Genomic DNA, 27834 nt, shown 5'->3' on the forward strand with positions numbered 1-27834 from the left:
TGACTCCTCTGACGAAGGTGGTTCCCCTGGTGAGGGTGACTTCTCTGAAGAACGCGATTCCTCTGGCAAGAGCCATTCCTCTGATGGGTGATATCCTTTTGGTAAGGATGGTTCTTCTAACCCATGCTGCTCCTCTGACGGGAGTGATTCCTCTGATTTGTACTCTCCCCCTACTCTGCACATATTGCTCCTCACCACATTCCTTAACCCACATGATTTATCAAACACCCCCTTAACATTTTATTTGTACATGTGTGCTAAACCTAGCACAAGTTTTTCACAATAAGGAAAAAATTTCTACCCAAATTACTCCAATGGTTACCAAAACTCTTTCTCCGATTTGGATCAAGTGAATGGTGTTTTACCCAAAATTTGGGTATACATTATTATTCACTTACCCGAATTTGGGTATGGGCGAGCCCATGTATTGTTATTTTATTTTATATTGTTAAAACTATTACTCCCTCCGTCTCATTATAAATTCTCATTATTTTTAGGCAAACAAATTAAGAAATGTATAATTAGTAAATAAAGTGAGTTGATGAAAATTATTTAAATATTAGGTATATAGAGAGAATATGTTGTCAAAAAAGGAATGCGATATTTGTAATGAGATATCTCATTTTGAAAAGTGGGACATTTGTAATGAGACGGATGAAGTATTAAATACCTTTTAATTATTAGTTTAGTACCTTAATTTCTTTAATTATTTGCCTTAATCATAGCTTCTACATTTTTTTTTTGTCTTTTTAGTGGGTGTTTTGGTTAAAGTACTGGTACTGATAAGATAAAAGTGGTCTATGATTTAATTTTTACTATATTATAAAATAATAAATTATTAATAATTATTTATTTCAATTTAGTTAATCAATAATCAATATTGTAAAAGTAAAACATTTTAGATAATATCCTGTTTGGTAAAATATTTGGTGCAAATTACTTAAGTTGGAAGACTTTCAGTTACCAAATTGCTAAATTTGGTGCAGATCAAGATGATTTTAAACTATCTTTACTAGTGATCGGCTCAATCGCTCAATCATCTAATTTCTTTAATATATTTAATTTTTTTCTCTTTCATATCACTAATATTCTACCTAATTCAACTATATTTATTTTTTATGGTTTATTCATGATTACTCCAATTACTCAATCACAATATTTTATATAATTATTTTATTATTATTTTTAATTGTGTTAAAAATAAATGAAAATAATAGAAAATTTGTAAAACCTTAAAAAATGATAAAATAATAAAAATTCAAAATATTATAAATTAAGAATAAAATTACAATAATTGGAATGTGAAAAAACTACACATTTAGTTACCATTGTTGAATTTGACAAATATACTTGATCAAATCATTTTTAAGAGAGACGCGAGCTTCTCTATTGCGAAATTGTGCGTTATTTGTCATATAGTTGGATAAACTTGCAATCCGTTTCGTCGAGGATTCAAAATTTTGATCATCATTTTTCTCATCTTCATTTTGTCTACTATTTTGTGTAGGTCGACCTTTCATAAATTCTGTGTAATCGCGATAGTTTAGCTCAGTGTGTCGTTCATCTTCCACTATCATATTGAGCATAATTATGCAAGTAATCATTATTTTTCGGGTTAATTATGCCAAAAATCATGAACTTTGGGCTAATTTTCAAACTTGTCATGAACTTTTTTTTTTTAATAAAAAATTCCCTGAATTTAAGGGGTTGAACAATTTTTCCATGACTTTCAAGAATCCCCAAATTGAATGCTGACTTGGCACCGTTTTAGTAATCTGAGACGTGACATGGCATAGCCGACGGTGAACAAAAACGACATTGTTTGAGCCCAACCATGCCATGGCTGGTGGTGGCGGATCTGCGAACCCCCCTGCTCAATCTGGGAGACGGTGGATCAGGTGATGATAATGATGGAAGGCGGTGGAGAGAGCTGGACCTGGGCTCACAACTCACAAGAAACCATAAATTACAGAGAAGAGAAAAACGACGGCTTCTTTTTCCACAAGCAATGAGGGTTTGAACCAATTTCCACTCCACTTTTCTTTATATCCAATGCTAAAATAGGGTTTCGATTTAATCACCTGAAATCGCCTATTCTTTTATGCCGACGGCTGATGGCGCTTCCTCTCGGCAAGCTCTCGCTCATCGTTGGTGCAGGTGAATTACGTCTTGATGCAATTATTGATTTGTTACAATTTTCTGAAGCTTATGTTTCTTCTGAATTTTTCCTTGTTAATGATGGTGGTGGATCTGGTGATGATGATGGTGGAGGGCGGTGGAGAGAGGGAGAAGGCGGTAGAGCGGTGGATCTGCATCGGTGGTTGGCGGCGGATTTGGTGATGATGATGGTGGAGGGCGGTGGAGAGAGAAAGGGCGGTAGAGCGGTGGATCTGCGTGGGTGGTTGGCGGCAGCGGATTTGGTGACGGCAGTGGGGGAGCGCTATGGAGAGAGAGCGGTGGCAGAGCGGCTTTGATGTGGGGAATCTGCGGGGGTGGTTGGCGGCAGCGGATCTGGTGATGATAGTGGTGGAGGGCGGTGGAGAGAGAGAGGGCGATAGAAGGGGTTCGATGCGGCGGAAGAAGAAGGCGATTGATCTGGTGATTGTGGTGGCTAAAACGACGACGACATAGCTCTTTGGAGGCGGCGCGGGGTCTGGAACGGCGCGAGAACAGCAGCAACAGTTTGAGGGAGGCGGGTCTTCGTGTCTGAGATTGAGGGAGGTGACCGTAGCGAAGAAAGAAGGCGAGGTGGTGGTCCTCGGCGCTGCTTCGCCGAAGAAAGGCAGTGGCGGTCCTTTGGCAGTGGTCCACCGGCCGACCTGGAGAAGGGGGAGGGAAAATAATGAATTTTTTTATTTTTTTTGTTTATTTTTTTTCCAAGTAGGCGCTACATCAGCTCGATATTACCACGTAAGCGCCATGTCAGCTCAGTATTACCACGTAGGTGACAGGTCAGCTCGGTATTACCACTAGGCGACACGTCAGCTCAGAGCTTCACCGGAGCAAAAAAGCATGGAAAAATTGTTCAACCCCTTAAATTCAGGAAATTTTTGATAAAAAAAAAAGTTCATAGCAAATTTGGAAATTGGCCTAAAGTTCATGGTTTTTTGTGTAATTAACCCTTATTTTTCCTATCATATCACGATCTCAAATAAGACATGGCCCCTTAATAAAAGCGGAACAAGTTTGGAGAATGTCAAATGCTCGTTCAATATTTTGAGGGATATTTCAAAAATTTGGTTATATTTGGGGTATGGGATTGAATGATATTTGGGTAAAAATTTACGAGTTTATAGTTTTGAACTGTATGAATTTTTGGAGTTTGAGATATTTTCAAGACTTGGATAATAATTTTGCACGCATAAGAAATTTTGAGAGTTTGAAAAAAGAAATATTGAGTTCCATAGGAAAAAAGAGAAAGATATAGTTTGATATCATATGAAAAGAAGATAAACGAATTGTATTGTGTGTATAATTGTGATAATATTGGTGATGCATTCAAGATGAGTCGAGCCCAAAAACAAAAAGAAATTGAAAAGCTTGAAGAGGAAGAAAGAGTTTCTCCTTTTGTGTCTCTTTTTGAATGAAAGATAATTAATCCCCTTACATTTGAATGTTTTCTCTCTATTTATAGGCTACCTCTTAAACCTAGCTAAACCCTAATACCAAGGGTTCGTTAGTCTAGGTCTCTTGGCCCAAGCCTCGTTAAAACCTTTTAGGCGAAAATTCAGTGGAAAAAAAAAATCAGATAAGGAAAAAGAGTACTTGGTCTAAATAAAAGAGTTAAAAATACATATATCTTCTAACTTTCAGATCTGACAACTGGAGTTAGCTCTAACTAGTCTTCGGATTTGCTCCGTATCTTTGTTGCTTCTTTAACTTTGATTTGCATCCTCAAATTAAGCTTCTCTCTTTCTTTAAACTCGTCGCAGCTCTGCTAGACTTGTCAAAATAATACGAATATACTCCTAATAATTTATTCTTAGTTGTGTATATGACTTATATTTGGGCTTTAGGTGGGCTTAGCGTATCTTATTTGGGCCTTTCTTTTTAAGAAAGGGAATCTCTAATTACATCCTCATCAATCGATGTCTATTTATAGAAGATAAAAAAATATATGTTTTGATATTTTAAATAATTGTATAACATACAAAAAGATATGTTTAATATTCAAAAAAAATATTTTATCCATCCTCAAAAAGTTTGCCTCAATTTACTTACTTTTTATTTTCGTATATGATCATACTATCAACTTTAGAATCATAACCTTTAAACACTAAACACTATTTTTATACATAATTTTATTATTAAATAATTTTTTATTAAAATCCCTGATATTTTTATTTGAGCAAACTTTTGAGGGACGGAGGAAATATCCAACGAAGAAATAAAAAAGTGGTAAGTTTCACAATTTTTATCTTACTCGATGTTTGTCCGAATGTAATTCTTTTTGTTTTTTTAAATAGTTTCCTACATGGCTATCGGTCGCTAGGCACTTTGGGAGTTTTAAACTTTTAGGGCATTCCCAATGGTTACCTAAATACACACAAATTTGGTCAATTTTAATGCTTACCTAAAACAAATTCGGTCAGTTTTAATGCTTACCCAAAACACGGGATGAAATCTAATAATTTAATGTGTCATTATGTCTTATTTTTATATCTATTGTTTTAATAATTTTTTATAAAAGTAAAATTTATTAATACTATAAATTATACTTAATTTTTATTTCAAAAAATTAAAATTTTTAAAAAGTATATGCCATGAGTTTGAAATGATCAATTTATAATTTGTTAATAAAAATAAAATTAAATGATAAAAAATTATTATATACCACAATTAGATGGAATAAACCCTAACTAATAATCACAAAATTAAACTAAAATATACAAAGTTAAAATTGAAGAAAAATATATATAAGGAAATAAATAGAATTGAAAATGATTACAAAACGGGGACATCAAGTATGATGCACTGAATCTCAATCCCCAAAACACACCATTTTCTAAATATAAATCATGCTTTATGATATCAATATTATCATAAATATATATACGCACATATAATGATTTAGTAGCAAGCAAAATACTTGCCAAACTGCTAATTTGGTGCCTTTGTCAATTGGCCTAACTTACATTATTAACATGTCGAAACATAAATATGGAAAGTCCCAAAAGGTTTGCTTCCTTTAATCCTTGTCCAATACACACAATAAAATAGAGTTGCGATTTATTGGCTTTTGAAGGGCAAACACCCACAAGCAAACATGATTGCTAATGGACTTTTTACATATCAACTTTTATGGCATTGCCGTTTTGCCAGGGTATAAAGAAGAGTCATCGTGAAGAAATTTTAGAGAAAAAGTCATTTATTTCATCATTGTCTCCTATTTCTCAATCAATCTACTTCTTCATCACCATTTCTTCCTTTTACTATTCTTTCTTCCTATTTGATGAGGTCCTATTTCTGTTGCAGTCAACACTCTTTATTTGCATGGGATTCTGTATTTCTGCAATGTTTTAGTCTTATATTAGTACGTTGTGTTAATATATAGTAGTAGTCTAAAATATAAAAACAATTTTAAAAAAAGTCACAACTATAAAACTATAGTAAAAGTAGCCATTTTGTAGTGAAAAGACAAATATATCCTCAGTGGGCCCCACAAAATCTCTCTCTCTCCTCTCCTCTCTCTCTCTCGATTTTTGTTGCTTTCAAATTTGTTTTATTCCTCAACAACTACTGTGACATCACAATTAATATTTCCATGCAACTTTGTTTTGCAGAATAAGAAAATAGAATCCTGGACCTTCTCTTCTCTCTCTCCGCTCATCTCTCTCTCTCTCCGGCGCGACTCCGGCGCTTCTCTCTCCGGCAGCATCCAGGACCTTCTCTCGCTCATGGGGTTGGGGTTGGCAGCATCCAGGACCTTCTCTCGCCTGAAACAGTTGCATGAATCGGGGGAGACCCTCTTCCACAGAAGCGCTCCCCGACAGATAGTCGCGCGACTCCGGCGCTTCCACGGAAGCAATCTGCGGGCAGGGACGAAGGAGAAGCCCACGCCCCACCGCTGCTGCTGCCCCGTGACAGGACCCTCTTCAACCTCCCCCAAACCCTCTTCCCCTACCGGAGCTCAACCTCCAACCAGACTGGTGGATGAGCCGCTGCAGAACGAGCCTCCGCTGCAGAGACGGTGAAGGGTGTGGCGGAGACGGGCGGCGGACAAGACCAAGGGCGCCTGGGGGTGGCCATGGATACGACGCAAGAACTGTTCTCAACCACCTTCAACACACCTAACCTATTAAATTAAATTGTCAGAAAATATAAGTTTGGATAGCAATTTACTGTACTACATTACCTACAATTTAATTAGTGCACAAACATGGTAATAACATTTATTTCTATTTTATTTTCATTACAATTCGTACATTCATTTATACTTCTAAATGTTGGTTGGTAAAGACAAGTTTATTAACTGGAATCAAAAGACACACACTTGCACAATAGTAATTTGAAAATCCAAAAAATTGTATTTGTAGAGAGAAATTTTGAAAATAAGATATGGAGAGCTAGAGTTTGAAAATATTATTGATTCTCGAAGGTGCAGCCTCATTTCTATTAAGGTACGTAATAAAGTTGAAAAAACGCATGTTCTTGAGTACACGAATTGATACACGAAAGAATACACGAATGAGCTTTTATGCCTCAAATCTAATTTTTTAGTTGATTTGTTGTTAACATAATGCATAGTTTAATATTTTGAAGTGAATATTGTAGGTATCAAACATTATTTATGAATTACAGTAGGACACGAAATCTTAGGTCGACTGATCTTGAGTGCACGAAGTGATACACGAATTATACACGAATTTACTTTCATGCCACAAACATAATTTATTGATTTATTTATTGCTAATATACTGTATATTTTAATGTTTTCGGTTGAAAATTGTTTGAACCATATTTAGATTTTAGTTACAGTAGGACACGAAATTCTTAAGTTGAATGATCTTGTGTACACGAAGTATACACATAACACTACACAAATGCATTTTTATGCCATAAACCTTGAATTTTGGTTGATTTGTTGCTATTATAATGCATAGTTTAATATTTCAAAGTGTACACGAATCTATACACGACTAGAGTTTTTCAGTGCACGAGTCTTTACACAACTAGGGTTTTTCAGTGCACGAGCCTGTACACGAAACTATGCACGATATGTACACGATTTATAGTTTTTATACACGGTTTTCATTTTCAATATATTTATAAGTCCTGTAATTTCTTTCAACAGATGTCGTATCGACCTATCATTATACATCATGGTGGTCATTGGGATAGAGCCGAGTACATAGGCGGGGATGATGTAGTTGTATTCATGGATGTGCAACAACTTTGTCGTGCTAGTCTAATGCGAGAGATTTATGAGCAATTAGACGAAAATGGTCGTTCTGACTATATGCTTTTCTACATATCAAACACCCATGAAGGGAGAAAAGTAAAGGTATCGTTGAAGACTGATTTCGTGTACTATTCGTGTAACTATGGATGATGCCAGGTTTCGTGTATGTCTTTGTGTTCTAATTTACAGATTTCGTGTACTGAAGAAATAGGTTTTGTGTATGACTTCATGCACTTGATATTAATAAATAAAAACAGCTTTCGTGTACTGTTTCGTGTTTATATTTCTAGGTTTCGTGTACTATGTCGTGTATTGAAGAACATGTTCAAGTGTGCACGAGATATTGTACACGACACTAGACACGAAATCAAATAACATACTTTTAAATGATTTGGCATCGATATGGATGTTAACATTTTCATTTTCATTGAGAATCATGCTTCAAATCTCAAAATAAACTTACTTAACACGATTTTATTGAATTCTCTATTAGATTAGTGGAAGTTGAAACTTACAACTTTGTAAGAGAATCCACATAAATATTAATGAAGTAACTTAAGATTTATACGAATAATAAACCATATTGTTGTTTTAAAGACATTCTTAGTAAAGATTATAAAAACTACTCAATTGGCTCATTGCACCAATTTATAATGATCGATTAATTCAAAAATCGATCTAAAATCAATCATCCTATATGGTGCACGAGATTAGGGTACACGCATGATTCGTGTACCCTAATCTCGTGCACCGTATATGATGATTGATTTTAGATCGATTTTTGAACTGATCCATCATTATAAATTGGTGCAATGAGCCAATTGAGTAGTTTTCATAATCTTTACACAACATTGTCTTCAAAACAACAATATGACTTATTATTCGTATAAATATTAAGTTACTTCATTAATATGGATGTGGATTCTCTTACAAAGTTGTAAGTTTCAACTTTCACTAATCTAATAGAGAATTCAATAAAATCGTGTTAAGTAAGTTTATTTTGAGATTTGAAGCATGATTCTCAATGAAAATGAAAATGTTAACATCCATATCGATGCCAAATCATTTAAAAGTATATTATTTGATTTCGTGTCTAGTGTCGTGTCCAAAAGGTAATAGTCATGTACAATATCTCGTGCACACTTGAACATGTTCTTCAATACACGACATAGTACACGAAACCTAGAAACATAAACACGAAACAGTACACGAAAGCTGTTTTTATTTATTAATATCAAGTGCACGAAGTCATACACAAAACCTATTTCTTCAGTACACGAATAGTACACGAAATCTGTAAATTAGAACACAAAGACATACACGAAACCTGGCATCATCCATAGTTATCAAGTACACGAAATTGTACACAAAACCTGATTCTTCAGTACACAAATAGTACACGATTACAGAATTTAAGTACAATTTCATCCAACATCCAACAAAAGCTCCAACACACAAACACATCATTGTCTAAAAACAGTCCAAAACATACATATTAGCACAATCATCCATGATAACTGCATCGTCTAAAACATTTTCCAAAACAATAACATAATCAATCCATAATAACAACTACTATGCCAAACACAAGCTCCAAACTCGACGAGCTATCTTCAACCGAAATGTGTGAGCAACACTATCGTCTACCTGTCTAGTACGTGGATGACCTGTGGTAATTCGATCCAAGTACATGCAGGCATAAACACCACAACTTACAGAATCTTGCTGAACGAATTGCTCGGTGGAAGGAACAGTCACCAATGTAAGGAAGTCCATCTTTTTAGTGAGGCTTGTTCTTTTTCCCCAGAATCCTCCTTTGTTCAAAAGCTTTGGAAACAAGCGAGTCACGGGCTTCATTTGGACCATGCGCTCAAACCATAAGTCTTGATTATGTATATTGTATTCATGCGCCTTGGAGTCGTGCAACTCGACAACCCAATCAATAAGGTTAATGCGGATAGTGACCCAATGATTATCAACATTGCAAATTGTCACAATCTACAATAGATACCAATATTTTTGTGTAAATATAATAAAATAAAATTTAACAAAGTAAATAAAAGATTGAAGTATACATAAATAATTATACTTACGTAATCCGCATCCAACCATGAACGAGAATATGGATTGTGTGTCCCATTGACCCGAGAAAGAAGCACCTTAGGTACTTTCCACCTTAGATACTAACACTTTTCAGAAACTTGGTAACCTTGAGGGTCATTGGGATGTAGTATAGCAAACTCCCTCTTCAGGTCTTCCTACAAAACACAAAAAAATGAATTAGTTAGTTCATACATAAAGAAGATATATAATAGCATATGTTGTATACTTACATAAAAGCCTGTATCCACAAATATCGTGTTTGTTGGATCCACACTAGGCTTTAAGCCTATTTGGATATTCGAATTCTCGCCCACCAACCGGTGTATCACCAAGATGTATAGATTTATAATCTGCACATTTGTGAAAATAAATTAAATTTATAGAAATTACTACGGGTGTCTTTTTTTTTACTAATTAATAAATCAAATTTTAATTTGGTGTAAATTTGATGTGGGCATTGTGGAATTGCTCCCTTCCCACTATAGGTACATTAATTAATAAAATGCAGGATATGAGAATTTTGTGGAATTAATTTTTCCACTCACAATTAAAATATTGCAAATGGGACATTTATTTGACCAATATACATGGGAGTATCAATGCTTTCAAGAACATTTAAAGCCTCAATTTAATTTGTGTGTGTATATAATTTGATGCTTATAAGGAGAGATCAATTTGATAAATATAATCGATTCATTTATCTCATCTGTTTAAACAAAAAAATCGAGAGAAACAGGAGAGAGAGAAGAGAGAGAGAGAGAGGGATTTTTGTTGATTTTATTTAATATATTATAGTTATATTATTTGTGGTCCCCATTGAGGATATACTTGTCTTTTTACTACAAAATGGCTACTTTTACTATAGTTTTATACTTGTGGCTCTATTGAATATATTATTTATTTTATAGGCTAAATATAAATTTCCCCCTAGTACGTTCACCCGTGCGATGCACGGCGAGTATTAAAATTAAACGATATATTTAAATAAATATAAATATTAAATAGTTACATAATATAAGCAAATCTATATCTATACATAATATAATTGAGAAAAACAAAATAAAAAGAATATGTTTATGTAAGTAAATATATTAAAATTCGTATACAGACAACTAAAATTAATACAAATTGAACTTTTAAACATATATTTTAACATTAAAGAGATCTAAATTAAATCAAAATGATTTCCCTCTCTTTAGTTTCATTAAAAATTACTATGTCCGTCCCTAAAAAGTTGTCATAATTTTCTTTTTGAGGTGGTTTGCCCCAATCTCTTTACTTTTTATTTTTGTACATGGTCTCACTATCAATTTTACAATTACAATCATTTAAAACTCATGCCGCTTCCCTTGGGGCAAATTTTTGAGGGAACGGGGGGAGTATTATATATATAGATATCTAACAAAATATAGAAAATACAATAAAATTAATATAAAAACTAAATAAATAAATAACACAATGTTCAACATTTATGGAAGAGGAAGAGAGAAAACTTTACTTTTAAACTTATGAATGGTGAAATAATATTTTGTTGGTAGATGATCTTATTTGGTTCTATATAAAAAAAATTATATTATATATTTTTCTTTTCATAAAAAAATATTCAATATACATCTTAAATTAAATACAATGACAAAATCTCTAATTTGGTGTAAAAATAATTTAAAATAAATTATGAACGAATAAGTTATAATTATTTAAAATTTCAAAATAAATTATTATAAAAAGAAATAAAAGAAAAAATAATATAGTAGAATGTTTAACATTAATGAGAGAGGAAAATTGAGATTAAAAAAAATATTTAATCTGAAACTTTAAATAATCATAGATTGTTCCAAATCTATTTTCGATTATCTTTTTTCTCAAATTAAATATTTTGTCATAAGCTTTAATTTAAGATTTATATTGAAAAAAATTATGAAACAAATTTGACTATTGTTAATAAATAAATAAATAAATAAATAAAGAGTGAAACAACATTCTTTTGGAAGTGCTCTAGTCTAAGATCTTTATATTATATATATTTTTATTCATAAAACAATATTCAATATACGTTTTAAATTAAAAAAATTATGATAAAAATAATTAAAAATAAATTATAGCATATAAGTTATGTTAATTAAAATTTTTAAATATTAAACATTTCCTTTTTATTCTCCCTCCTATTTCCCCCTTTCTATTTCCTCCCTCTTTTTTCGGTTATTCCCTATATTTGGGCTATAGTTAGTTATATATATTATCTCTCCTCTCCCATTTTTATTAACTTTTATCATTGCCTTCAATTGATGATTTTATTACAAAATTATTTCATAAATGATGAATTATTTGATTCATAAATGATGAATTATTTTTTAGGTGTGGTACTTGGAGTTCATAAATGATGAATTATTTGATTTGTCTAATATATAGTCAAGCCATTAGAGAAGACACCCTCTTTGATTCTTTAGAAAATATATATAGAATATTAGGTATGCATAATTCCATCCTTTTGAATAATCGATCATCCAAAGTTGAAGTTAAAAGACAAAAAAGTTGTAAAAAGAAAAAAAGACAGAATGAAAAAAAATTAACAACCGATCATACTAAAAGGCGGCAAATCAACTTGTCAGAATTCAAGTCATCAGACAGTCATGATATAATTGATGTTCTAAATTACTTTTGATCAAATTTTTTGTAGAAAATAAAATATATTTTAAGTTGAAGTCGGTCAATAATAAAAACATAAAGGTTGTATAATTAAGTTGAATTATAAATTGTGTATGTACAAGAGAAAAAAATTAATTTTTTTAATTAAAAGATTGGATTGGTATAAATTGTTGATAAATATATATGTGAACTGAAATGGGAATTTGGCTTTGATTTGAGTGTTTCTGTAATTACAGGAACGGAGATTATATTTATTTTAAGAAATAGTTTTCCCGTGGTTTATTCACAATTGCCACTTTATCTATTTGTGTGTTTCTACGCGACACAATTATGTCAATACATTTGATTAATGTCCATGCAACATATGTAGAATCATGACATAAACTAATAAAGTAAAATATAAACTGTTACATATTATGCACTGACGCAAATCCTTTAAAGAATTGTTATTATAAAAAAAATAACACGCCCATACTCTAATTTTGTAGATGATTCGAACATTCAATTTATTGATTTGTGGAGAAGTGTTACTAACAAATTACACTTCGTCATCGCACTGACTTAAATCCTTGACCACTCATAAAAAAATAGCCAGTTTTAGTAAATAGGCAAACAAAGTAAATTTATTAAAACGAACAAACATAAAATTTTATGTATATAAAAATTTGTGAACTTTTATGCCTTCATGCATAAATATGATCAAACCTAGTTATAAACTTATAGACACCAAAACGTCAACATTTTATTTTATTCCTTTTTTATTCTTTATTTATTACATTTCTGTGGTCAACCGTCGTTGATAATTGAAGATAAGGACAATGTTTCATTTTCTTTTATTTTGATGCTATTATGCTGACTCAACCAACTTCATGTGGACTTTCATCAAGGCCAATTCTTTTTAAAGTGAAATTATTAAAAAAATGTAATAATTAGCCATTTAGACTACTTTAGATAATTTTATTATTATTATTTTTTGTTGTTATTTGTCATTTTTCAATAGAAGACAATTGTATAAAACGATGTCACATTTTCACTATTCAATCTAAATAGAAGATTACAAGAAACTAGATGGGTACTGACGGAAAATTCCATTCGTGACATTCACTATTCTGTCGATAACTGCAACCACCGACGAAACACCAACGTCGACAAGCGATCACCATTATAATGGTCGGCATTCTGTTTACCGGCAGAAATCTATTTCCGTCAATGATTCAACAATGAGGAGAAGACGAATAGCCCGTCGGCGACGCTGTGACAACGCAGACGTTGTTTTCCGATTTGCGACAGAATTACCCACGAAATATTATGTCGGTAATACAGATGAAAAATTGTTCTTTCGTTGATTGCCTTGACGAGTGTACTGACGAACTCGTGTTTCGCCGTTGATTGCCATGTCTCTCTTTTACCGACGGAATATACTCAAATTATTGACGACCTGTTACAGAATTATATACAACTATATTAGGAATACATCTGCTAGAGTAAAATTTATACTCTATTATATTGTCATTATGTAGACATGTAATAGTTGCCTCAGATATTTTTCTCTGAGTATCTGTGTCAGTTTCTTCGGATGTTCTAAGTTGCAGTTGAGGCATTTAGTGCTTTCATATTTGCGAATTTAGCAGATAACTTTGAAGTTATCTTATGCGATCCTTTTGAATATACATGGCCACGATTTTACAGTTTTAATGAAGTCTTATTAGAGCATAATTACATATAGATTAAGATCATCCAAGCAGAGTCTTCATCAAGCTATAACTCATGTTTCCTTCTACGACTATGAAATGATTAACTTGAGCAACAAGAGAAGATTGGAGGCTTGAAACCTATAAAAGAAGGCCAATTTCGTTCATAATGGCTGGGGATTTTCATTCATAATAGCTCTCGCCATGTAGATGAGAATTCTTGTTGCCGCTAGGTGTCTCCCGGACTTGTTACCGTCTATAGTACATCCATTGATATAGTACTTTTATTTATCCTAGCAGAAGAGTGTTTGTGAGTTATACACTTGAGCGTGCATTGTAAAAGAGTTATAAACTCTTCTTTATTTATGGTTCTTGTTTTTCAAGGGATTAGGTGCGCCTAGAAAGTTAGTCGTTGTCTAGCTTTCAGTTATTCACCGTTGATGAGGTTTTGGGAAGATGTAGAGGCTAAGTAAGAGGGTATCTTATTGTGTAAGTCATTTGTACATCTTAACTTCATATAATGGATAATTTTCCTTGGGCGAGGCCCCCAAATGTAGGTTGTTTAATTGAACTGGGTTATTATTCTCCATGTATTATCTTTCGTACTCACATTCGCCGTTATAACACATTTCACCACATATTTTATGAATTAATTATTTTTTCACATCAATATTACAAAGCATCGAATTGATAACATTTAATACGAATTCGTAATCAATAATAATCTGTGCATATATGCACGTTAAGAAAACTTTATAATAATAATAATAATAATAATAATAATAATAATAATAATAATAATAATAATAATAATAATAGATAAGATTCCGGAGAATGGATTTTTCCATTGTTTTTATTATAATAGATAAGATTCCGGAGAATGGATTTTTCCATTGTTAGGTAGGTAATATAGACCAAAATGTCGCCAGAAAAAAAAGTGTAATTGGTTAACAACCTCATTCAACAACTATTATTCCATTTCATCAATTCCTAATCTTTCACTATAATATTGAATGATAAGCCATTTCCCACATTTTTTAATCAAAAGCCAATAAAAATAACATAGATATAACTAATCTCGCTTCTATTAAGTGAAACTACTTTTCATTTTCCTTACTGGATCGTATAACATACGACGTCAAAATTATAGAAAAGCGATATGTTTCTAGAAGCTGTTAAATATTTTATTTGGCATCCGTCGATAAGTAATGTTTAGCAATTAGTTTGTATCCTTACTTTAGTTCCCATTTTAACCATCTTACTTATAAAGTAAGAAAAAAATAATAAGAGAGAGGATAAAACTGAATTAGGTAAGTTTTAATGGTGAAGTTTGATTCGGAAAGTTTTGATGGATCTTGAATTAATGTGTATGTGGTTGAGTTTCGATTAAAAATTAATATTATTAAAAGTTAAAAAAAATAGAAAAATTAAAAATTGTATTAGAAAAATAAATCAAAGATGGTGCTTTTTCGATTTCCTTTATCCGCAAAAAAAACTAGTAATACTCCCTAACTAGTTTTAAAAGTGTTCATATATTTTAAATGATAATATGAAAAGTGAAATTAATTAAAAAATTAAATTCAAAGTATATATATGAAATTATATATTCTATAAAATATGTTTAGAAAGTATATATGTACTTCTCTGAAACTCGATTAAAACATACTGTATTCGTTTTTGTACTAGTCATATATATAAAAAGTAAAATTAATTTAAATAAAAGATTTCTCTAAAATATATAAAAAATTAAATTCAAAGTATATACTCTCTTCGCCCCAACTAACTTGATAAATATTAACTTTTGGGCCGTCTCAATTAAGTTGATTAACCTTCATATATGGAATAAATATAAGCAAAGAAATATCTAATGACTTATAAGGTGCATGGGCGGATCTACATGGTGGCTACACTGGGCTCCAGCCCAGTGCAAGCCCAAAATTTTGTCTTATATATATTTAATATATTTAACCTATAGTTCAGTCTAGGGGTGGAAAATCGGGTACCCGCGGGTACCCTACCCGCAAAATGCGGGTACCCGCGGGACGAAAACTGCCGAAAACGGCACCCTCACCCGACCCTCTTCCCCGATGCGGGTACCCGAATACCCGCAGCGGATACCCGCTGCGGGTATGAGGGTACCCTCACAGTCCCGCAATATTTTTTTTAATTGTAATTTTGCGGGTTTTTGGTCCCGCTGGAGGGTATTTCGTCCCGCGAGAGAGTATTTCGTCCCGCATTTCACAAAAAAAATTGAAAATATCCTTTCTATTTCATCGATTATCCATAAAAATTAGGGCTAGGAGGAGTTTTGGGGATTTGGGGGTTAATTCCTAAAAGTAAAATCTAATAAAATTATTTAATTTTAATTTTATAATGTTATTTGCGGGTAATGCGGGTATCCGCGGGTATACCCGAGGGTACCCTCTACCCGCAATTTTTGAGGATGCGATACCCGCACCCGACCCTCCACCCGAATTTTGCGGGTATCGGGACGGGTGAGGGTATACCCGATACCCGCAACCCGATTTTCCACCCCTAGTTCAGTCTTAGCCCAGTCTAGCTCTTATAAAAAGATAAAAATATATTTTTATATACTAATAAAAATAAGTTTATTCTTGTAGAAGCTAGATTAATTTTTCTAAAAACATATAGCTGTAGCTTTTTATGCTTTCAGTGTATATATTATTAAATCAATAGAAAGAGAATAATTATTTATTATAGTAGGTGATCGAATTCTAATCCTAAGTCTATTAAAATTCTACTTGAATATAAAAATGACTTGTACGGACTGCCCAAAAAATTTTGGCTCGGGGGCTACCGCCCCCGAACCCCCACTTATTGCCTTCAAGGTCAGCCCCCCTATCGGCAAATTCTAGATCGGCCCCTGATAAGGTGGTCTCCACCATAGCGTCTCTCATCTCTAGTGCATTGACTCCATAAAGAGGCGCTATAATCATCATTTCAATTTTATTCTATTTTAAAATTCAACATTTCATTAAAATTAAAACTAAACATTACATTAATTAAGGCTAAAAATCGAACGGGACTAGGAATTGTGCTATGAGATGAGGATGGAGTGCTGGTGCAAGCTTGAGCTCATTGTTTTCATGATTGTCTGCGTGTTAATAAAGGGGAGGCAATGGGTTTTCATGAGGCTTTGTCGTTGATAAAAAAGTTTAAGCCTTGGTCAAGTGGTATTTTGGATGGACAGCAAGATGATTGTGGATGTTGTCAATCCTCGAATATGAACAGATCGGGGTTTGGAGGAATTATAAAAACATGTAAGATCATGTTTCATGGTAGAGAGGTTAATGTATTAGCTCATACAATTGCTCGTAATGCTTTAAATCACAATATCTCTTATGTCTGGACTGGGCCACCTCCTTTTATGGTTGGTCTTCTATTTTTCGGGTGTTCTTGTGAGATACATCTAGAGGTGGCCACGGTTTCGATTTCGGTTTGAACCGAAACCGAACTGGTGGTTCCACGATTCCAAAATCCAAAACCATAACCAAACTATGAAAGCTCCCTCACGGTTTCACTTCGAACCGTGAACCAACGGTTCTAGTTTCGGTTCCAAACTGACGGTTCACGATTTCGAAACATGGAACCATTCTTTTATATTTTTATATTTTTATTTTATGTTTTAAAGTGTTGGTTTGAAGTTTATAAAATGTGCACAATGTTGAACTATTTATTTAGGTTGTAAATGACTGAGATTTAGTATGAATTAGATGTGAGAATAAGAGTTGATCATTTTATTTAGATTGTAAATGGTTGAAGTTTACTATAAATCCAATGTTGGGAAATGAAAGAATATCCAATCCTATGTTCTGATGATACTAAAACCACTGAAAGACACATTCTAGCTGATGGTGGTTTGAGTTTCTTGAATAGCTAGACTAAACAGTGAATACAAGATGACTGAAGATGTCGGCTCAACTGAAGGACGCACACAAGTCCAGAACACACCCAGAGATGCAAACTCAACTGAAAGCTCCTAACTGAAGGAAAATGCATCAAGAATGACTAAAGAAAGAAAGAGCACATGAATAACTTCCAAGACACGCCGCAGCTAATGAAGAAGTCAGAAGCATTGACTTTAAAAGAAGATGTCCTTATACCTGAGCCAGAAAAGAGACGTTATCTCCTAAAGGTAGGATTTGAAGAAGAAGGTCTCCGCCAATGGATCTATTTCTCAGAGACACCTATAAATAGCTCAGAAGATCTCAAGAGAAGAAGAGAGAAGAAGAGAGAAGAGAAAATTCCGATTCAATCCTTAATGCCAAAGCTACATCAGAAAATCAAATAGAGCTTAATATTCCTTAAGCATTGAATCGATGAAGAGAGGATTTAAATGTTGTAAAATCAGTTTCACTGATTACTTAAACTCTCTTATTGTAACTAGGATTTTCTCATAGATAAATGACTAGCCTAGTTACCGATTACTTGAGATTCTATACTCAGTAATCCTAGTTGGTATATTATAATACCCCTTTTCAAAAAGAGCGAGAAGAGTGTTTGTAATCGAGCTTGAGACTTAGACCAAGCTCAATGGTTGGTTAGTACCAGTAAACTAAACAGTTAGGTTGCTTAGCACCCGCAAGCTAAGTGTGAAAATCCAGCTCAGTGAGTTGGTTACTGTAAGGTGTTTTCCTTTTCAGTACAGGTCGCTTTGCACGTAAGCATTGCAGTTAGGTCTGTGTTGCACCCGTAAGCATCGTATTTAGGTTTGCGTTGCACACGTAAGCATCGTGTTTAGGTTTGTTGTGCACCCGTAAGCACATGCCCAGAGTATTCGTCAGATTAATCATCTAGCCGTAGATGTAGGAACGTTGTTTTCCGAACCACGTAAAAATCCTTTGTGTTCTTACTTGCTTTTATATTAAGTATTTGCGAATATCTATGTTTCTATAATACTGACTAGTTGAAAAGAGTAACTAAGAGATTCTCTGTGAAGAAAATCTTTCAAGGCTATTTCACTAAGTTTAATATTCCGTTGCTAGAGTTATAGGTTTAACTGATCAATCTTTCGATAGACAGTTAAATAAGTAACTCTATTCTGTTTTACTTACGACTGAAGCCTTACTTGGACTGAAGTTAATTGACCAGCTCAATTAATTGAAGTCACCCACTGAACCTATGTTTCAGTATCAGTCGCCACCTCTTGTCAACTGAACCAAGCATTTTCAAAGCAGTAAAAATGTCTTTCAGTACAAAAGTGTTTGTTTTAAGTTAACATTTGAAAAATAGCCTACAGGTGTATTCCCCCCCCATACACATGTCCTTTCAACCCTCAGGGGACTCAACATCCAATATAGGAATAAGAATTTGAGATAGATAAAAGTAAATGATATAAAAGAAGCACATGAACTTATGATTTTTCAATGCACATGATTCCCACATCGAATTTTTACTAAACTTCAACCATTCACAACCTAAATTAAATGGTCAATCCTCATTTCTTATTCTCACATTGAATTTTTACTAACTTCAAAATGGTTCAACATTATTTTACATTTCATACAACACTTCAAAATATAGTGAAAAAATAAAAAAAAAAAAAAAAAAAATGGCCGATTCGGAAAAATATAAGGAGGAGGAACCGTTGACCACGGTTCCAATTCTGAAACCATTGATCACGGTTCGGTTTTCGGTTCCTATTTTTTTGGGCATCTCTAAATACATCAATCAAAATTCTCTTTTAACTTAAAAAAACATAAAATTAAAAGATAGTCTAAAATAGAGAATTAAAAAAAAATCTTCTTGAAACTCCACATAAAATTAATGATGATTGTGATATAAGAATATGTTTCACTGTATAATTAATAGATTGATTCTAGTTATTTTAGTCAAACGAGCTCACTTATTCTACTTATTAGGATATCTCAATAGTTTTATAATTGTTATTAAAAACTTGAATTACTTTTAAAAAACTTGAATAACATAGACTGAATCACAACTAATTATAAACCGTGAAAAATGAGAAAACAAAAAAAGAAAGTATTTGTTGATGATGGTGTTTGAACCAATCATGCAAGTGGTTGGTAGGTGTCATTATTGGGCGACTTGGTAATCAAAGGCACCAAGCAAACAATGTTTAATTCACAAAGGATTTCTTTAGTCTTTGTTTAATTATTTGCCTTTTCCATTCATCAAAGTGAAAAACAAATGTTGACTTTTAACACCACCCCATGTATCGTCCAACACAAGACAATTTCATTATCATAATCTATCATCATATAATTCTCACTTATTTTTACAAAGTAATTCTTTATGCACTTATTTTTCCCATGTTTTCTTTAATTAATAGATTTATCATATAAAAATAAGAAATAATAAAAATTTGTCTCTTTAAATTTCTTCTTCTTCTTCTTCTTTTTTCTTATTTTCTACAATTTTTTTTACCCTTTCTCATCTTTCCACTCAAAGAAGGAATTATATTATCCCTCCATTTTTTTAGTGATAATATTATCCTTTTTTGAATTGAAAAGGAAGAATGAAAATGGTGAAATTATCTTTTGTAAAAAAAAGAGGGGGAAAAAATTAAAGGGAAATTTTTTTATTATCTCTCATTTTCTCACGATAAAATTATCAATAAAAAAAAGACCCCCTAATAGTCTATGTATCGAGTTCTATGCGATAATAATATCATAGTAGGGTTGAATATTTGTAGTTCCAATTTTCATAAAATTAGGAGTGTAATCGAATCGAGTCGAGTTGAATAACGTTATGCTCAAGTTTGGTGTTTAGTATTTAATCAAATTTGAAACTTTGTTTACCGAATATTTTGAGGCTCACCAGTTTAATCAAATACAAAATTTCTAAATTTATTTATATTCCAAATATTAATTATTATATTTTAAAAATAAGTTATATAATTCAAAATAATAAATATATTAACTATGTTCTTATAACAAACAGAGTTAATTATAGATTTAATACAATAGTAGATAAATATAAGTTGTACATACTAATAATTTATATTTTCAATTTGAATCATTTAATATGTATATTTGTGTTTAATTATATACATATTGTGTTCAAATAAGTTAATAAGTTTACATAAGACATATTTTGATTTTTTGAGATGGTCACCGACACAGGGCGCATCAGTCGGATGAACCACCAACTGCTCCTCGTCTCTATATTCTCTACCAAATAACTCCCGTCAATAGCTGCTGTCGTTCGATATCGTGGCCCCACCTCTGACTCACAACGAACAACAGCCTATCGTCATCGTTTTCGTCATCACCACCCCAAATCCTCACTTTGATTGACATTAGCAGCAGCACGCCGCCACTGTCGCTGTCTTATACCCTCTGCATTTAGCTGCAACAAAAACAACAATAACACCTACAACATATGTACATATCACAAGAGAAAGAGAAACATATGAACAATAAATTAGGATAATAGACTAAAAATATTCATTCATATTTTTGTGCAACATTATGTATATTAAAACCGCGTTAAACATACTTAAAAATATGGAAAACCCTAAATCATCATATTTTTGTGAGACAATAATACCCTTCCACGGTTTTTATCTTTAAAAGCTTCTATCACGTGTCGCATTTTTATGTATCCATATAACACAATGTGTAGTCCATATTTGGTTCTACGGTTAATGAAAGATGATCTACATGATCCATTTCCTATTATAACATACTCCCACCGTCCAGGAAAAGTGTGGTGTGGATGAAAGGACCCAAGTTTTAAGAAAATATTTCCTTCGTCTCACTTACATTGACACTTTTACTTTAAGCATGTAGATTAAGAATAAGGGGTTGAGTTGAGAGTGTAAAGTGGGTGAGGACCATTTGTTTAATGTGTGTAGAGAAGGTAGAGACCACATACTATTTTTGGAAAGTGCCTATATAAGTGGGACAAACAAAAAAGGCAAGTGTGCCAATATAAGTGGGACGGAGGGAGTATTAAGATATGTGTTTAAAGTGGAGAAATGGTTTCATTGAGTTTATTTGTTAGGTAATTAATAAATGGTTTATGTGAGGTTTTTTATAAATATTGTGTGAGAATGAGATACTCCCTAGTCCCTCCGTCCCGGCTTTTGGTATCCAGTTGAGAACGGCACGAGTTTTAATAAAGTGATTGGTGTGTTGTGAGTGGAATAAGGGTCCCATATTTTATGTGAGAGTTAAAATAATTAAAGTGGAGTAAGGGTCCCACCTACTTTTACTAAAAATAAAAATGGATACCAAAATGTGGGATGGCCAAAAAAGGAAAGTTGGATACTAAAAGCTGGGACGGAAGGAGTAAAATATAAGAGTACATATATATATATATATATACTAAAATAAAAAGACCACATTTAATTATTGATAGACGAAAATAGCAAAAAGATCACACTTAACGTGGACAAAGAAGTACTCCCTATTTAAGTTTCTGATGATAATTTTTTCGTATACAAATTACTAATTTAAAAATAAAACACATATATCTAAAGACTCAATAAAATGTTATAATTTGAGGTTCATTGCCTATAAAGATGCGAAAAGTATGTAAATTTTTATTTTTATTTATTTACTGGTTAAATAACACATAAATTTATAATTTGCTTGAATTCGATCTGAATTAAAAAATTCAGTGGTCTTTTTATAACTTATAAGTCTAAATTTCCTTTGAATTTGCATGCGAGAACTGAATTCCAAAATTATACTTCATGCTGAATTTCAAAAATGTTGTCAAAATTATACTTCAGGCTGAATTTCAAAATAAATAAAAATAAAAGTGCGTGTATCATTTAATAAAAATAGTTGTAATTAAAAATCAAAATTTAAATCTAATTTTCGTAGTTATAAATAATTAATCCTATAATTATAAATACATTTGTTAAAAACTTAAAATTTTTACTATCAACAACTGTAAGTATTATTACTATTTTGGTACAATAATAATAATAATAATAATAATAATAATAATAATAATAATACCACTTGAAACAAAAATGTTTTAACACCTAATATAACATCATAAAATCTATAAACAATAGAAATAATTAATATTCTTTTTTCAAATGCCAATTTTTTCTCCAATTTGACCCGCGTTTTCTCATTCAAGACTTCTCTTCTCTCTCTCCCTCTCTCTCTTCACCATGCTCTGTTCCTCCTCCACCACCACCTCCCACCACCGCTGACGGCGGCGCCTCCACCTCCCCCACACCATGGGAAACTGCAACGTCTGTATCCGAGCCCCCGAAGCCGACCCCCCAACCCCCAGACCCTCCACCCCCAAAGGCAACAAAAAAGCGCGCGAGCGGCACCCGAATCCCTACGCCCAATCCCCGTCGCCGATCCGCGTGCTGAAGGACTTCATCCCGCGCACCAGGATCTCCGACAAGTACATCCTTGGCCGCGAGCTTGGCCGTGGCGAGTTCGGCGTGACCTACCTCTGCACGGACCGCGAGACGCGCGAGGCCCTCGCCTGCAAGTCCATCTCGAAGAAGAAGCTGCGCACCGCCGTGGATGTGGAGGACGTCCGCCGCGAGGTCGCCATCATGTCCAGCCTGCCGGACCACCTCAACGTGGTGAAGCTGCGCGCCACATACGAGGACAGCGAGGCAGTGCACCTGGTCATGGAGCTGTGCGAGGGCGGCGAGCTGTTCGACCGGATAGTGGCACGCGGCCACTACAGCGAGCGCGCGGCGGCCGGCGTCGCCAGGACGGTAGCCGAGGTAGTCAGGATGTGCCACCAGCATGGGGTTATGCATCGCGATTTGAAGCCGGAGAACTTCCTCTTCGCCAATAAAAAGGAGAATTCCGCTCTCAAGGCCATTGATTTTGGCTTGTCGGTGTTTTTCAAGCCTGGTGAGACAATCTCTTTTTATTTTCCTACTCTTCGTCTTCTTTAGGATTCTGTATTTTCGCTAAATTCAAGAACCAGTTTTCTATTTCCTCCTTTCAATTTGGGGGTTTTGGTGTTCTTTTATTCACTGAGTTTCGTGTGTGTTCTAATTTTTTATATCTGATTTTTGTCTTAAAGAGCGCATATTCAGAAAGTTTTGTAGCCTACAATTCTATTATTTCAGTAATTTGAAAATTCTCTTTTTTTTTGGTTTGTGGCAGTAATGGTATTCTTTATTTATTATGCTGTTTGATAGTTGAATGATTTATCTTCAATCTGCAGTTCATACCAGCTTACAAAAATCTCTCTCTTCAATCTGATAATGTTGTTCGGCGAAAGCTTCTCTCTCTACTATATACTCGTTTAGGATGTTTACTTCCTGATTGAGTATTTTTATCCTCGTTACTAGGATTTCTCCAATTTTACCCTTATCGGATATGAATAAAGTAAAATTAACTCAAATGATGGGAATTATCAAGAATCTCGGATATCCCAAAGTTCAAATCCGTCTTAATCTTATCTCTTTCTCTAATCAAGAAATGAATTTTAACCAGGTGAGAAGTTCTCTGAGATCGTGGGGAGTCCATACTACATGGCACCGGAGGTGCTGAAGAGAAATTATGGGCCAGAAGTTGATATCTGGAGTGCTGGTGTGATTCTCTACATTTTGTTATGTGGAGTTCCTCCTTTCTGGGCAGGTACTTGTTCTTCCTCTGCTCCTTCTTTGGTCTTAGCTTGTGGTTTTTGCTGAGTTCGTCTATACCAAAACTGTGCTTCAGAAACTGAGCAAGGTGTTGCACTGGCAATCTTGAGAGGAGTGATTGATTTCAAGAGGGAACCATGGCCTCAGGTTTCGGAAAGTGCAAAGAATCTTGTTAGGCAGATGTTGGAGCCCGACCCAAAGAAGCGTCTGACAGCCCAGCAAGTTCTTGGTGAGTATGGATTACTGTTTGAAAAAGTATTAATAGTGTAAGAGAGTGGTGGTGTGATTGATTTATGCTGCATGTGATTCTCTTCTCTTGCAAATGATGATGGGTTCATGCTGAGAGAGGGAAAGATGCATTAAGCGTGCAAAAATGTGAACATTCTTTAAAGATTTAAAAGCAAGTGTTAAAAGGAGCAATAACAATAAAGAAAAGAAAAGAAAAGAAAAGGTGTTTTCAGATGATAGTTTGCGTAGCGATGCACAACCTGTATGCTGATACTGGTGTTTTAGGATGGACCTTGCTGATTTTATAAATTGCAGCAATGGAATCCTCGGTGTTCTCGACTATCCGATAGCTGATAGGAATATTTTGGGATCATATCAGAGACTGCCTCTTGCATAACCAAAAGTGATAAAGCACTTTTTTCCAGCTTTAAAATGTTGAAATTTTATACTCCTAATTCAAGATTAGACCATTAGATTAATTTCTTGTGCTACGTTTTCTTATAAAAGGCAACTTTACTAATAATCTATTGTGTTGATTTCAAGAGCATGATTCTGTTTTTCTCTATCATCTTATGAACTATCAATTTAGATCCTTTGTTCATTACTTTTTTACCATTTAACAGATTGTATCTATAACTGGTGATTCATTTTTTTATTATTCTAAAACTTTTAGGTTAAATTATTGTGAACATTAATACTTCTTCACTGACACCGGTAGGAAGTATATAGAACTGGCCTTTGGATAATCTGAAATTCCAATGTGGTGCTAAACAACTAAATACTATATCACGTAGAGTTGGGTTCTGTTTGTCGTAACTAATGTCATGCTTACTGGCCACTGCTAGGTTGTACAGAATCCACTGCATTGCCCTATAAACTATAGTTAACCTATTAGGCTTCGTTTACTTTGATGGTTAAATTTATCTATATTAATAGCCTCTACTATATATTTTATTTTAAGGTTATTTTACATATTATATTATATGTATTTATAAAAATATATTACTTCATTAGATATTACACTAAATCTATGTGATATATATCTATAGCTATTGATTAGGCTTATAAATAAATATATCCATCCAATAAATTATCTAATAAAAGTAATGAACTAATAGATTTTTTAAGATAATAGATTATCAAATAAAATAACATGAATTACACGTACAATGTACGTTCTTTCTGCTAGTCCATAGAAAAGGAAGGATAACAAAAATCTATGCCTTGAAATGTGTCTTTTCTTTTTCCAACATTTGACACAAAAGAGATGTTCACCATTTTTTCTTCCTTATTATCACTTCAAGGATGGATACTTTGTGTCAAATGTTGGAAAAAAATGAGACATTTCAAAGCATAAATTTTTATTATCCATCATTTTCCATGGATAAATTTATCCATCAAAGTAAACGCATCCTTATAAAATGGAGATGAGAGAGTAGAGAAGACATGACCTTTTTGCTGCATGTGGTTTATGCGGCTCTGACCTATACTTGTCTCCTTTATTGTCTTTGTCAGATCACCCATGGATACAGAACGCAAAGAAAGCTTCGAATGTTCCACTTGGAGATGTAGTAAGGGCAAGACTCAAGCAATTCTCTGTCATGAATAGATTCAAGAAGAGAGCATTGCGGGTAAGCATAGCACAGCATACTCATAATTTTGTGCTCAATGGGATATATAAGGTTTAAAAAAAGCAGTTTCTGCTGCTGAAAGTAAAGCTAGTATATAAAAGGATTAGTTGGTAAATAAGTAGAACTGGTATCCATAGAAACAGTCTCAGTATATAGACGATAGGTCATGACTCTGTACTGTATCTTAAAAGTTCAATTCTTTTCATGTAACTGAATAGGTGATAGCAGAACATTTATCCGTTGAAGAGATAGAAGTAATCAGAGACATGTTCGCTTTGATGGATACCGACAACGATGGGAAGGTTACGTTTGATGAACTAAAAACTGGTTTAAGGAAAGTTGGTTCTCAGCTGGCTGAGCCTGAGATGAAGTTGCTGATGGATGTGGTAAGAATCATGCAGTCCTGCATTGTTATAACTTGTTATCAAGGCCTAATAAAATGATATTTATAGGCTGATGTGGACGGAAACGGAGTATTGGACTATGGAGAGTTCGTTGCAGTTACCATCCACTTACAGAGGATGGAGAACGACGAGCACTTCCGCAGAGCGTTTATGTTCTTTGACAAAGACGGGAGTGGTTACATAGAACTAGACGAACTACGAGAAGCTTTAGCCGATGAATCAGGAGAGACCGATGTCGATGTGCTCAACGACATCATGCGGGAAGTCGACACTGACAAGGTTTGACAATTCTTACTTGCCTTAAGCTTTTTTTCTTTGTGTGATAGATTAGATTGAGAATACATAGGATTGAGCATTTGAAGGATTACATGTTCAAACAAGCTCGAAATTATTCAATCCATCAAAGCATGTGGCGGATTAACTATCTAAGCTAAGATATCGCGCTCATCTTTCAGGACGGCCAGATTAGCTACGACGAGTTTGTTGCAATGATGAAGACCGGAACGGACTGGAGAAAGGCGTCGCGACAATATTCAAGAGAAAGGTTCAAGAGCTTAAGCCTTAACCTAATGAAAGATGGCTCTATGCTGCTCCAGGATGGGTTCACTGGTCAAACTGTTGTAGTTTAAAAAACTTTGATGAATATTGTCGCGACGCCCTCTTGCTTGACTCGTGCTCGACTCAATATCTGGCATCGCTTGAAAACACGAAGCTTCTCAAGTCAAGGAGTTTCAGGTATTGCACGATTCACGGTTCATAATTCATCGGAGGAGGTGATGCATCGTAGTTTCTTTGTGTTGGGTAGGGTAAATCGATATAGATGTGTTCGTGTTTTCGTGTTGCATATTGTATATTTTTGTGATGTCTGTATTTTTATTTTTGTTTGTTCCATATGTAGTGTGCCTTTTGTTAACACCATAGTTGATTTTTTGTTGATTGGAAATGTTATCTCTGGTGAGATTCATGATTTTTTTTCCCCCAAGTCTTGATGATGCTCTTCCTGAACATATGTTTCGCACTTATGGATTTATAGATAGTGTCACGTGTGATGTTGAATTAGATTTTAGTTCTAACGCATTTTAACACGTGAGACGTCTTACAGAAGTTCTTGTGTTAGTTTTATATTTTTTTCACGGATCGACACAAATAGAGAATTTGGATC

At 33.7% G+C, this 27834-nt stretch overlaps 1 protein-coding gene and 1 long non-coding RNA gene across 2 annotated transcripts; one reads left to right on the top strand and one right to left on the bottom strand.

The window, feature by feature from the left end:
• Window positions 1–8707: 8707 nt before the first annotated feature.
• On the bottom strand, window positions 8708–9857 carry LOC131002769 (uncharacterized). The gene is made up of 3 exons (XR_009094405.1): window positions 9736–9857; window positions 9496–9660; window positions 8708–9400 (listed from the first exon to the last, which is right to left on the bottom strand). It is a non-coding gene; the product is annotated as an uncharacterized LOC131002769 (long non-coding RNA).
• A 13000-nt stretch (window positions 9858–22857) lies between these two features.
• On the top strand, window positions 22858–27654 carry LOC131002770 (calcium-dependent protein kinase 10-like). The gene is made up of 7 exons (XM_057929237.1): window positions 22858–23669; window positions 24261–24404; window positions 24486–24638; window positions 26153–26268; window positions 26487–26654; window positions 26721–26951; window positions 27128–27654. Exons 1-7 carry the CDS (start codon window positions 23027–23029, stop codon window positions 27299–27301), a joined length of 1629 nt encoding a protein of 542 aa, XP_057785220.1. The 5' UTR covers window positions 22858–23026; the 3' UTR covers window positions 27302–27654.
• Window positions 27655–27834: the final 180 nt, after the last annotated feature.

Source organism: Salvia miltiorrhiza, unplaced genomic scaffold (assembly GCF_028751815.1).
Source record: "Salvia miltiorrhiza cultivar Shanhuang (shh) unplaced genomic scaffold, IMPLAD_Smil_shh fragScaff_scaffold_19_1, whole genome shotgun sequence".
NCBI classification, from domain to species: Eukaryota; Viridiplantae; Streptophyta; class Magnoliopsida; order Lamiales; family Lamiaceae; genus Salvia; species Salvia miltiorrhiza.

Excerpts from the sequence above, each read along its gene's own strand:
- LOC131002770 (XM_057929237.1), top strand. The coding sequence starts at position 23,027 with ATGGGAAACTGCAACGTCTGTATCCGAGCCCCCGAAGCCGACCCCCCA. Across the intron at positions 26,269-26,486 it reads TCAAGAAGAGAGCATTGCGG|GTGATAGCAGAACATTTATC; the intron begins GTAAGCATAGCA and ends GTAACTGAATAG. Across the intron at positions 26,655-26,720 it reads TGAAGTTGCTGATGGATGTG|GCTGATGTGGACGGAAACGG; the intron begins GTAAGAATCATG and ends TGATATTTATAG.